Raw genomic sequence first — 11,645 nt, 5'->3', positions numbered from 1 at the left:
AGTGGGGGGCGGAAGCTCCCCGCCCTCATGGGGTATCTGAGGCCTCTACACACCTCCAGCACCCCTAAAGGGTGTTCCCTTTGTTCATTCATTCAACAACCACGTGATCAGTTTCAGCCGCCCTTCCCTCTTCGGAAAACCTACTCCAGTCTCACTCTCCCCTCTAATTCGGGGCACTGTCACTGCCTCAATAATGACCACCGGGAGTCGAGAAGACGAATCTTGTCCACGGCCTAGTAAATACAAAATGCCGTCCCCTGGTGCAGCTTCAAGTCTGTTTGGATACTTTTAAAAGCCAGCCCCGGCTATCTGGAAACTTGCTACCGTAAGGACTGGTCCCGAACCTGCGACCCCGCCGCCTCAGCCTGCCCAGTGCTACGATGACATGCACGCCGGTCTCCAGAAAGGGTGCTCGGCAAACAGCATGGCCACGTCCCACGGTTCCTGTGGCCGAGACAGCTGCCAGACTGCCTTCCTCTCCACGCGCCTCCGAGGCGCGTCGGGAATGGCGCCGGCAGGCAGCCGCCGAGTCTGGTTCCGCGACTCCGCGGAGGAACTACAATTCCCAGGATCGGAGCTACCCGGACTCCCGGAAGCCAATACTTGGCCGACCGGAAGCAGCTGAGACCCAGCCAGCAGGCCTGAGGTTAATTCAGGCAGGGAAGGGGGCGGGAAGGGCTGTGGGGCACCTGTCAGTTCGCCACTATGAACGTGGTTTTTGCAGTGAAGCAGTATATTTCCAAAATGATAGAGGACAGCGGGCCCGGCATGAAGGTGCTTCTCATGGATAAAGAAACGGTGAGTTCGCTTTTGCTCCGTGTTTGTGAAGGCAGCCCTCCCTCCCTCCCTCCCTTAGAATTGCTGGTCCCGTTCCACGCTAGGACTTAGCATTTCATTCATGGCGATGGTCGGTTCTGTCGGGCACTGGACAAGTTGAATAAAGCTTTCCTAGTGGGCGTGCGGTCTAACCGGCTCTAACCGGCGCCAAGAGACTTCTTAAACCTGAAAGAGTGTCTGCCGAGAAGTTGTTGATGGTGACACAGGGAACACTTGGAAGACTTTAGGGTGACGCTGTCAACGTTGTTTTTAAAAGTTAGTTGTTGGGGCTCAAGCTGAAATGACAGGTTATTTGTTGGCCACAACTTAAAGGGGAAAAGCAACTTGAAATGAATGGAGAAAACCCTCTTTAGAGGTTTCCTAGTTGTTCATGTTCAGAGAGTAGGTTTTTTTACTTTCACACAGCGCTACCTGTTTTGGATATTCAGCAAATATTATTCCGTGTATTAACATTTAAATTACCTAGCCTAGTGATAATAGAAAAGACGGCTAAACTATTGATGCATGTTTTTATTAATCCGGACTAGTGTAATCTTAGTTCATTCTTTTTCTTTACAGACTGGTATAGTGAGTATGGTCTACACACAGTCAGAGATTCTTCAGAAGGAGGTATACCTCTTCGAACGAATTGATTCTCAAAATCGAGAGATCATGAAACACCTAAAAGCGATTTGTTTTCTTCGACCCACAAAGGTACCACACACACTGAGCTGCCGTCTCCACAGGCAAATGCAGAATTACTGATCCGAAAGCATTAAGAAGGCAAAATAAATTTGTGTGACCATCATTTGTGGCATCATAATTACCCTGTTTTGTCAGAGTTGTGACCTTCCTTCCTCTTCTTTCCATGCCTTGGTTCACCCCTGACAGCCAGTTTTTCCTTCAAGATACTTTTCAGATTAAAGCTATTCCCAAAGCCACTAACTCTGGGAACCTAGATCATTGTAGTGCTGGGTTGACCTTCATACCTAGCACTAAACATCACCGTCCCTCTGTCATACAGCTCTGCCTGTCTTGAACCTTTATCATTTTAATCCCATCTGTGCTTAGGAATGAATATGCCTTTAGCGTAAAAGCAAAGAGAAGTCGTCCAGTGATTGCTATAGTGGCTCAGCCTTACTCCTACAATTAAATCCAGTGGCCTAGCAGGAAAAGGACTTTTTACATAATTAACTTCCTGTGCTCACGTCTAGTCCTGCATTGGAGCCCAGGAGGCCTTTTTATCATTCCTCTGCTTGTTTATTCCTGTTCTTTATTTGTTCACTTTACTGAATGTTCATAAGCCCTTTCTCAGCTTCTGTCCTTCATCTTGCAAATCTGGCTTCGCCTTCTTTATGCTGAAAATATATAGTAGGGGTAGGGGAGGTGGCGTGTGCCACAGGCTGCATGTGGGGGTCAGAGAACAACTTGCAGGAGTCAAGTCAGTTCTCTCCTGGCCCTGTGAGTCCCAAAGTCAGACCCAGGTTGTCAGCCTTGGTGGCAGATGTCTAACCATTGAGCTGTCTCATCTCTTGGGCCCCCTAGGTTTTGGTTTTGGTTAAAAAAAAAAAATTCCTATGTCTTTTTTTTTTAATTCTCTGTTTTTGTTTTGAAATGGCCTCACCGTGGAGCCCTAGCTGACCTGGAACTCATGCTAAAAACCAGGCTGGCTTCAAATTTGTGGCAGTTCTCCTGCCTCTCGTGTCTGCCACCATGGCTGGCTTTATGTCCTCTGGCCTCATGTTCATGTTTGCCAACCCCAGTGTGCTTTAATCATGCTTATATTGTGTGTACTTTCCCAAATGAAAACCTGATTGTGTCGCCCGGCTTGAAATCCCTGGGTGGCTTCTCATTGTTCTGATGGTAAAAGCAGAATCCTTCCTTGTTGGCTGCAGAGTCCAGCGTGGTCTAGTTCCTATCATTTTGGAGGCCCTCTGCCACTCTGCACCTTAGCTACACTACCCTTCAGTCCATTTACATTCTGATGGCCCCTCCTGCCACACAGCCTTTGCACAGATTCCTCCCTCTGCCTGAAACTTGTTTACTTCATTCAAGCAGATCTTCCCCAGCCTTACTGAGCAGGTCCCATGTCCCTCCTATAAACAGCACCACCTCCCTCTCAGTCACTGGTCATGGTTGAAGGGGTCTGTTTTCCAACAAGGTTTTCACTGTGTGGTCCTGGCTGGCTGAAATTTGCAATAATCCCCCACCACCCCCACCTCTGCCTCCTGAGTTCTGGGATTACAGGCAAGTGATACTTATTTGACAAAGTTATATGGGTTTTGTGATTGATACCTAGTTTACCTACCATAATAAGCTCCATGATAGCAGGAATTTTATCTGGTTGTCCATCCTATTATTTTCCCATGATGCCTGCTACATAGAAGATGCTTAAGAAATAATTGCTAAATTAATGTGGTTTTTTCATATTTGTAGCTTTCAGAAATGAAATTTTGGTCATTAAGAGGGGTCTTAGAGACGACATAGTCTGTTATCTCCTAACATAAAATGAGGAGACCTCTTTAATAGCCATATACACACTCTCAGACTCTCTTGGCTTCATATCTTTTACCTTTTTACCTGGCCCTATAAAGCAGTAATGTTAGACTTAAATTACTTGTTAAAAACAGTTTGTCCTTAAGATTATAAAGTGAGCTTGGCATGGTAGCACATGTCTGTGATCCCAGCACTTGGGAAATAGAGGCAAGAGGATCTGAAGTTCAAAGTCATTCTTAGCTACATAGTAAGTTTGAGGCCTGCTTGGGCTCCATGAGGTTCTATCTCAATAACAAAAACAAAAAGGGGCTAGAGAGATGGCTCAGTGGTCAGGAGCACTTGCTGCACAACAATGAGAACCAAAGTTTAGATTCCAGCACCCACAAAACCAGCTGGGCATCCCCAGATGCCTTTAACCCAGATCCGAGGGGAGTGGAGGCCAGAAGATCTCTGGGACTTGCTGGCTTCTGGCCTAGCCAGGAAATGGGAGCCTTGGGCTCAGGGAGAGACCCTGCCTCAAACGAATGTCAGGAAGCAGTAGAGGAGGACACCCAACACCCTTTCTAGCCTCCCAACCCATGCACACCTACATACAAGTGTGCACATACACTCACACAATAAATAAATCTCTTAATGACACAATAGAAATGTTATATCATAAATGTAATTTTTCTGTAGTTTAAATGACAGTGTGAAAACTGTTTCCCCATTGAGTAGGCACTGTACACTTCTGTTCAGTTATTTGCTTGCTTTCAGACAGGGTCTGGCTTTGTCACTCAGCCTGACTTTGAACTCACAACCTCTTGGTTTATGCCTTCTGAGTGCTGGGATTTGTGTGCAGTGAGCATTTCTTAAAACCTTTTTTTTTTAGCGCTAATGGCACAATTTAAACAAAACTTTTAGTTGTTTAAATAAGGACATTAACAGTGACACAATCGAGCAACAGAGCCTTCGTGTCTCCACAAATTTTAGTTTTAAGCGCTTGTTTAATTTGAAATGTAAGCATTTATTCTGATATCAAAAACAGATCAAATGCTCGTTAGAATGGTCTGTGATTGGCATCCTCGTGTTTTGACTATATAGAAAGAGCTGGATAGGAGAGACTCACAGGTTAAGAGTGTGCACTGCTCTCACAGAGGACTCAAGTTTGAGTCCCAGCACCCATGCTGGACAACTCACAACCTGTAACTCAGTCTCCAGTGGAGTCTGATGCGTCTGTCCTCCACAGGCAACAGTGTGTACGCACACACACACACAATTTAAAAATTAAATCTTAAAAGGACTTTTAGACCTCAATAAGTCAAAAGCCAAAGTGAATATAGTTAAGTTATATTTTCTCTTGTTTTTAAAGAACTACACACATTTTGGTGTTCTAAGTAAGAAATTTGATCAGATGAATGCAATTTATTGATAAGCAGCTTGAGGCAGTTAGTAGCAATTTTATGCTATATTTCAACATACATCCTTTAGTTTTACCTTAATTTAACCAAAGTAATGCAGATAACTGATATATAGCATATATGTATAATATATTTAATGTATTTCTTTTTATTTTCATCCTTCATTACCCAATATATGTACAGTCATGATCTCAGCATACTGTTAGACTCCAAGTAAGTCAGTCAATGAATGGTTTTTAAAGTTACATTTATGGAGGTCACAGAACAGTTTGCAGGAAGCCGTTCTCCCCTCCCACCATGTGGGTGCCTGGGGTTCAGCTCAGGTCATCAGACTGGGCAGCAAATGCTCTTATCTGCTGAACCATCTTACCAGCCCTTATTACTTTTTATGAAGCAATTCTGCTCATGCTTAATTTGTTCTTTGTTTCCTAGGAGAACGTGGACTATCTGATTCAAGAGCTCCGGAGACCCAAATACAGTATATATTTTATTTGTAAGTATGTTAGTTCACTTTAAATCATGTGTGTCTGACCCAGCCGGTCTGGGCTGTGAGTAACTCGTAGCATCAAGTTCACTGAGCTCATCACTTAAAAGCTTGTGTATTCAAAGTATTAAGAATATTGTAGGGACAAGACAGACGGTTCAGCTGTCAAGAACACTGGCTGCTCTTCAGAGGAGCAGGGTTCAATTCCCAGCACCCACATGGTAGCTCACAACTACCTGTAACTCCAGTTTCAGGAGATCTGACATCTGGCCTCCACAGACACTGCATGCACATGATGGACAGACATACATGCACGCAAAATATACATAAAATAAGGATGAGTTACCTTTAAAAATTAGGTAGTGGCCATCATTCTCTTTCTGAAATTAGAATAACAATTTCCACTCATCAGTGATTGCTTAGATTTATGGCTGATCTATGAGCCAAAAGTTATAAGTAGCCAAACTGCATATTTTCCCTCCGTCAGAGTGTCTACTTCGTCCTGTGTTTCTCCTGTGAATGGAGGTATAGAAGCTAATTTGTTTGGGGGAAGGAGCATGATAATGAAAATGTGTCTGCACACCTGATGAATTCATCCCAGCTGTCTTTGCTGTTCTTACGTGGTGCGTGAAAGGACACATCGCCAAGCAGTTATCTCTCGTGTGCCCACATGGGGGCGTGCATAGGAAACTGGAAACGAACAGGTTCATGCCTACTCAAAATTGATTTGAATTTTTCTTCCATTCTGCTATGGAAGTTACAATTGTCTCCTCTAGATGTCAACATTGCTCTCTGTAGTAAAGTTTGGAGCCGGTTCCAAAACCAGGGAGCAAACTTAGCACCCAGAAAGTGGGAAGCCTGGCCTGGCGTGGTGGTGGTGCATGCCGTAAGACCAGCACTCAGGAGCGGAGGCAGGCAGATCATGGCCATCCTGGTCTAGTCCCAGGCCAGCCACAGCTACATAGAAAGACCTTGTTTCTAAAAAAAAGAAAAAAGAGGAAGGAAGAAAAAAGAAGAGAAAGTAGGACACTTGAGAGGTTTTAAGCTTTGGGGATTTAGACCATTGTCTAAGTCTTACTACTACTTAATAATGTACTTAATATTTTAGTACATCTTAGACTCTAGAGCATACAAATTTCTTTTACCATATATTACTATTTAATTATGCCAAAAATTAGATGGGCAGTGGTGGAGCATGCCTTTAATCCCAACACTCAAGAGTATAGTTATTTTAGTATTTTTTTAGTCAAATTACAAGTTACAGCCTCAGTTCTAGATATGTATATATAATTTATATGTTTCCCCTGAGTTCTGTTTTTAAGTCAATATATAATAGAAGCATTCATTTTCTGAGTTTCTTTGCTAAAAACGGAGTGGGGGTCGTGTAGTGAAAGACCCCACTTCCTCCACAGTGCCCTGCATAACAAAGTGGTACTTACGGAGATTGATTTGGGCTGTAAATCTACAAGGCAGAAGAAAAATTACATTAGTACTGAACTCTATAAAATATAAACTTGAAATCTATAGGGTATGGCAATCAATTTCAGAATTTTATTTGGTTAAAGTAAACTAAAATAATTAGTATTTAGTAATTTTATTCAATACAGGCTTTTAGCACAATTTAAGTTAACACTAAACTGGCCTTCTGTTCATTTCATTTTTAATAATTTTAGGTCTGTAAGTCTCTTATTTAACAGGCCCCTTTTATTTAAAAATATTTTAAAATATTATGGAAAATGTCACATGCACATAAGTAAAATAGTATGATAAATATGTGAACCCAGCCACACCCAGTCTTATTTGAACCATGCTCCCATCTTCTACCCACCAATATTTTTTAAACAAATCTACAATGTCATATAAGTTTTATGCATTAATATTTCAGTATGCATCTTTAATAGAGATAGATTCATCTAGTAAAAATGAAAAGTAACTCCTGTTTTCGTGAACTCAATTCAGTGTTAGGTCTCATCTCTCTCTCCCTTTTTTCTTTGTTTGAGTCAGGATCAAAATAAGATCCGTTTATTAAACCTTGCTGGTCAGTGTGTTGGTTCCACTGATTTTCTATAGGTCTTCTTCTGCCATGCAACTGGTCTACTGAGGAAGCAGTTACATTTTCTATGGGCTGGATCTTCCTGATTTCATCACTGTAAGGTGGTTCTGTATATTCCTTCAAGTTAAAGAATGTTCCTTTATCCGTGTATATCTGTAAGGGCATAAAGAACCTGACATGGATTAAGTTTTGGGTTCTTTTTGGCAACTATACTAAAAAGGTGATGCTGTGTAGTTTCTCTGGTTGTTTCTTCTAGAGATATTGTTAGTGAAATCAATGTTTATACGTTATTCAATAGGAGTTGGAGGGGGAAGTATTCTATCATGCACATTCCATGGGGTTTTTAGAGGAAATGTTTCTATAAAAAAAAACCAAAAAACAAAAAAAAAACCTTCCCTCGTCTCTTATTTGATATAACTTACATGTAAAAGAGGATAAAGGTTTACTTCCTTCCCTGTGTTTGCTGTTTTAAGTTAGTGATCTGAGTCTGCAGCATCCTCTGAGGTCATCAGTGATGGTCTTTTTTACAGTATGAATTTGGGGATTAATTAGTTAATATTAATTAAGCATATTTGTGCTCCTCATTGCAGCTGGTGTGACTTTGACCTGTACCACAGTGTGTGCTAAACGCCACTCATTCATTAGGCTTCACCCCAGGCCTGTAGGAGTCTACTTGCAGCAAACGGATGCCATTTGAGTCACATACAACATGTCTGTTTCAGATTTCAGTAATGTGATCAGCAAGAGTGATGTGAAGTCATTAGCTGAAGCTGATGAGCAGGAAGTTGTGGCTGAAGTTCAGGTAAAGGTGTGGGTCCTGTAACCTCCCTTGTACTGTCCCCATTAAAAGATTTTAGTCTATAAATAAAGAAGGTGCTGTCTGATCAGACAAAATAAATGTGCACACACCAGGCAGACCTATATCTAGAGCATTTGAAGAAGGTATTAAATCAGACAGAAGTAGGATTGATGGGATCAGTAGGAAGGAGCAGAGTGGGCTGATGAATTGGTGAGACATTTTCATAGTTGGGAGACAGAGTCAAGTATGTTCTTTGTTAGTTTATGATAGTTTATGAACCTTACTTTAAAAACCTTCATCAATAAGGCTATGCCCGATTGGGAGAAAATACAAATCAAAGGCTGTGAGTGAGATTTCTTAACATTCTGTTTGAGAGACTCATACTTTGGGAGCTAGTAAACAGACTTTATCACTAGGCTAAAACTCAGAAACTCCTAAGCACTTATTTTGTATGCTATATAATATATAGCATTAGCATGTATAATGTTATTTTCCTTCTTTAATAGTTCAGTGTTCTAGAATATGTCTGTCATAAACACTTGAATATGTTTATTACCTATGTGAAAAGTACTGTCTTCAAAGGCAACAAATAAACTAGTTTTGAAATTTTCCAAAAGATATTCCAAGTGGTAGAACATATAAAAAGAATGACCTATTTTAAATCACATCCTCCCACACAAGAAAACACTGGGCACATAACATAGTGTATCCTACAGCATTTTTTTTTTTTTTACTAATTAAAAATTTACATTGGTATGTATACTTCAACTTTTTAAAAGAAGATTTATCATTGCTGGTATTATAGTTAGTTCAATTCCTCCATACTGACCATTGCTACTCAGTTATTATTTAAACACCTTGTACTTCTTCACCCTGTATGTTCCCATTTGATTACAGTACTTGGTACAGCTGGAGTCCATAGCATTCAGTATAACTGGAGTCCATAGCACTCGGTACAGCTGGAGTCCATAGCTCTCGGTACAGATGGAGTCCATGGATTAACTGATTTTGATCCTTTTTATTTGCAGGAATTTTATGGTGATTACATTGCTGTGAATCCACATTTGTTTTCCCTCAATATTTTGGGTTGCTGTCAGGTATGGAAGGCAAGACTTTTCAAAATAAGTTAATCAAATGGAAATTAATTCATCAAGTAACTGGAGTTAGAGAAAATTAAGGTATTTTCTTTTAATATGTTTTTAACCAAAAGGGCCGGAATTGGGATCCAGCCCAGCTCTCCAGAACTACTCAAGGACTGACAGCCCTCCTCTTGTCTCTGAAGAAGTGCCCCATGATTCGTTACCAGCTCTCATCAGAGGCCGCAAAAAGACTTGGAGAATGTGTTAAGGTATAGTATTCCCTTTTCCTGGTTCTAAAACCTCAGGGCTAGTTGTTTCCCTATAAGAGTTAGGAAATATCTGAAATGTCAGATGTGGTGGTGCATGCCTTGGCAGGCAGCTCTCTGTGAGTTCAAGGTCAGCCTGGACTACATATCAAGTTCCAGGACCATGTCTGGAGAGAGAGAGAGAGAGGAAGAAAGATGAAGAAAGGAAGAAGGAAAGAAGGAAGGGAGGGGGAGGAAGGAAGGAAGGGAAGGACGGATGGACAGACAGGAAGGAAGGCCGGGAGAAAGAGAGCAAACAAAGATATCTTCTTTGTTAGTTTCGTTGGCAAAGAAGTATGGCTACATAATTCAAAACAATAAAAAAAGGAACAAATTAGCACTAAGACTCTTAGATTTAACCTAAGAAATATTTACAGCTACTTAACTTCAGGGGCCCAGCCAACCCACTTGGAAAGTAGCGTATTCAAGTCCTAATTTTTTAATAGTGTGCTACAAAACTTTATGAAGCTTTTGAATCCTTTTGTGGGAGGCCTGTGAGGGTGGAAAAACTACTACCTGTGTTTTTATTCATTTCCTGTTTTTGTTGTCTCCACTGCCAGCTAACTGGTTAACCAAACGCTTTTCCTCTTGTGTCCTCAGCAAGTGATAAGTAAAGAGTATGAACTCTTTGAGTTCCGGCGGACAGAGGTGCCTCCACTGCTTCTCATTCTAGACCGCTGTGATGATGCCATCACCCCACTGCTCAATCAGGTGCAGAGCCCTTTCTTAGCATAAATAAGGGTGACTAATAAGGGTGACTTTGAGTGGAGCTCGTTAAAACGCAAATGTGGGAATCACAGCCACCCCATTCACCGCCTGGTTTCAGCTGCTCTTGGCTTTGGCCTTATATTTCTGGTGTTGTGGTGTCATGTTTTCCAGCTGCAGTCATTCGTGCTGGTTCTGCCTCTGTCCTGTCCATCTGTCCCTTCGGCCACTACCCTACTCTCACCAAGGAAATTCTAACCTCTGGGCTCCACTTCCCAGGGTCTCCTTTACCGACCTCACTGCCATGTGATGGTGTGATCCCGTTTCTTGGAGTAACAGTGAAACAAGCATTTATACAAGTCCTTCTTTTGACTTCTCTTCCGTCTGTATTCTACAAAACCAAGGTTGATGACAGCTCTCAACTTAAATCACAGATCCTGGCCTAAAATTCTTGTTTCCCATTTACCTGTTGGGTTAAAAACACTCTCCTGGTTTCGGCACCCAAGCACCTTCAGGATGTATACCAAACTTCACCTAAAGCCCACAGCTCTCTGCCACAGAGGCACTACATGATTTCTTGCCATTGTGCTTTTAGTGTGACCACTGTCTAAGCTCTGGGATGTCGGGATACCTTCTCTTCCCCGCTTCACCTGTCAAAACATGTCTCCCTTGAAGCCTCTCAGAAGCCAGAGAGCGGCTTCTGGAAGACTGCTCCAGCTGGGCGCCATTAGCTTTCCCTCAGCTGTGTAGTGTTGCCTCTCAGGCCCCATGCTGCACTCGCTAAACTGTGCCTTTGGTGGTTTGACACTGTGGATAACACACTCCTGAGACAGCCTGTGTCCCCTCTTGTTTATCCTTGGGCAAGTTCAGCAGTTCCTTGTATGTAGTTGTGTTCTGTGAGAGGCGGTTTGGGACTTAGAGAGTGAGGAGGCACCTCCATCTCAGTTTCTCCTCAGCATAGAGGAGTGTCAGTGCTAGGGTAATCCGCGGCGGAAGGGAGCGCCTCTGTAATGTAAGGCAGCATCTGGCCGCCAAAGGACCTTGATAGCAGGAAGAAAGGGAGATGGAGGGAGGGAGGGAGGGAGGGAGGGAGGGAGGGAGGGAACGGAGGAGGGAGGGAGAGAAAAATGATTAGTTGCTAAGAGCACATACTGCTCTTGCAGAAGTCTTGAGTTCTGCCCCAGCCCACACACTGGGCAGCTCCCAGCCACCTTGAACTCCTGCTCCAAAGCATCCAGGGCCCTGCCTGGCCTTTGCAGACATCGCACTCGTGCACAAACCTGCACTCAAACTCACATGAGTAAAACATAAAAATAAATCTTTTTTAAAATAATGGAAAAGTAATTTTCTATAATTCTGTATCCCAAAGAAAACCACATTTCACTGAGAACCTGTTATGTGCCATGTAGTAAACTAAGTGTTATATATAAAGGTTAAAAGATAGAGTCTCCTGTCCTCAAAGAACCCTGTGTCTCAAGAAGAGAGGAAAAACAGATTTCGTATGTGGA

At 42.4% G+C, this 11,645-nt stretch overlaps 1 protein-coding gene across 1 annotated transcript in view; it reads left to right on the top strand.

Annotated features, from left to right (window-relative positions):
- Positions 1 to 495: 495 nt before the first annotated feature.
- Positions 496 to 11,645, top strand: part of Vps45 (vacuolar protein sorting 45 homolog) — a 59,424-nt gene continuing 48,274 nt past the window's right edge. The window contains exons 1-7 of the mRNA XM_059265890.1: positions 496 to 798; positions 1,396 to 1,530; positions 5,145 to 5,205; positions 7,972 to 8,051; positions 9,077 to 9,145; positions 9,259 to 9,396; positions 10,033 to 10,143. Of these exons, the coding sequence (XP_059121873.1) occupies positions 706 to 798; positions 1,396 to 1,530; positions 5,145 to 5,205; positions 7,972 to 8,051; positions 9,077 to 9,145; positions 9,259 to 9,396; positions 10,033 to 10,143 (687 nt within the window). The 5' untranslated portion in view covers positions 496 to 705. The remainder of the gene's footprint in view (positions 799 to 1,395; positions 1,531 to 5,144; positions 5,206 to 7,971; positions 8,052 to 9,076; positions 9,146 to 9,258; positions 9,397 to 10,032; positions 10,144 to 11,645) is intronic.

The sequence above is a fragment of the Peromyscus eremicus genome, chromosome 6 (genome assembly GCF_949786415.1).
Source record: "Peromyscus eremicus chromosome 6, PerEre_H2_v1, whole genome shotgun sequence".
Taxonomy (NCBI): Eukaryota; Metazoa; Chordata; class Mammalia; order Rodentia; family Cricetidae; genus Peromyscus; species Peromyscus eremicus.
The sequence above is the reverse complement of the archived record's forward strand: the minus strand, read 5'-3'. Positions and strand labels throughout refer to the sequence as shown.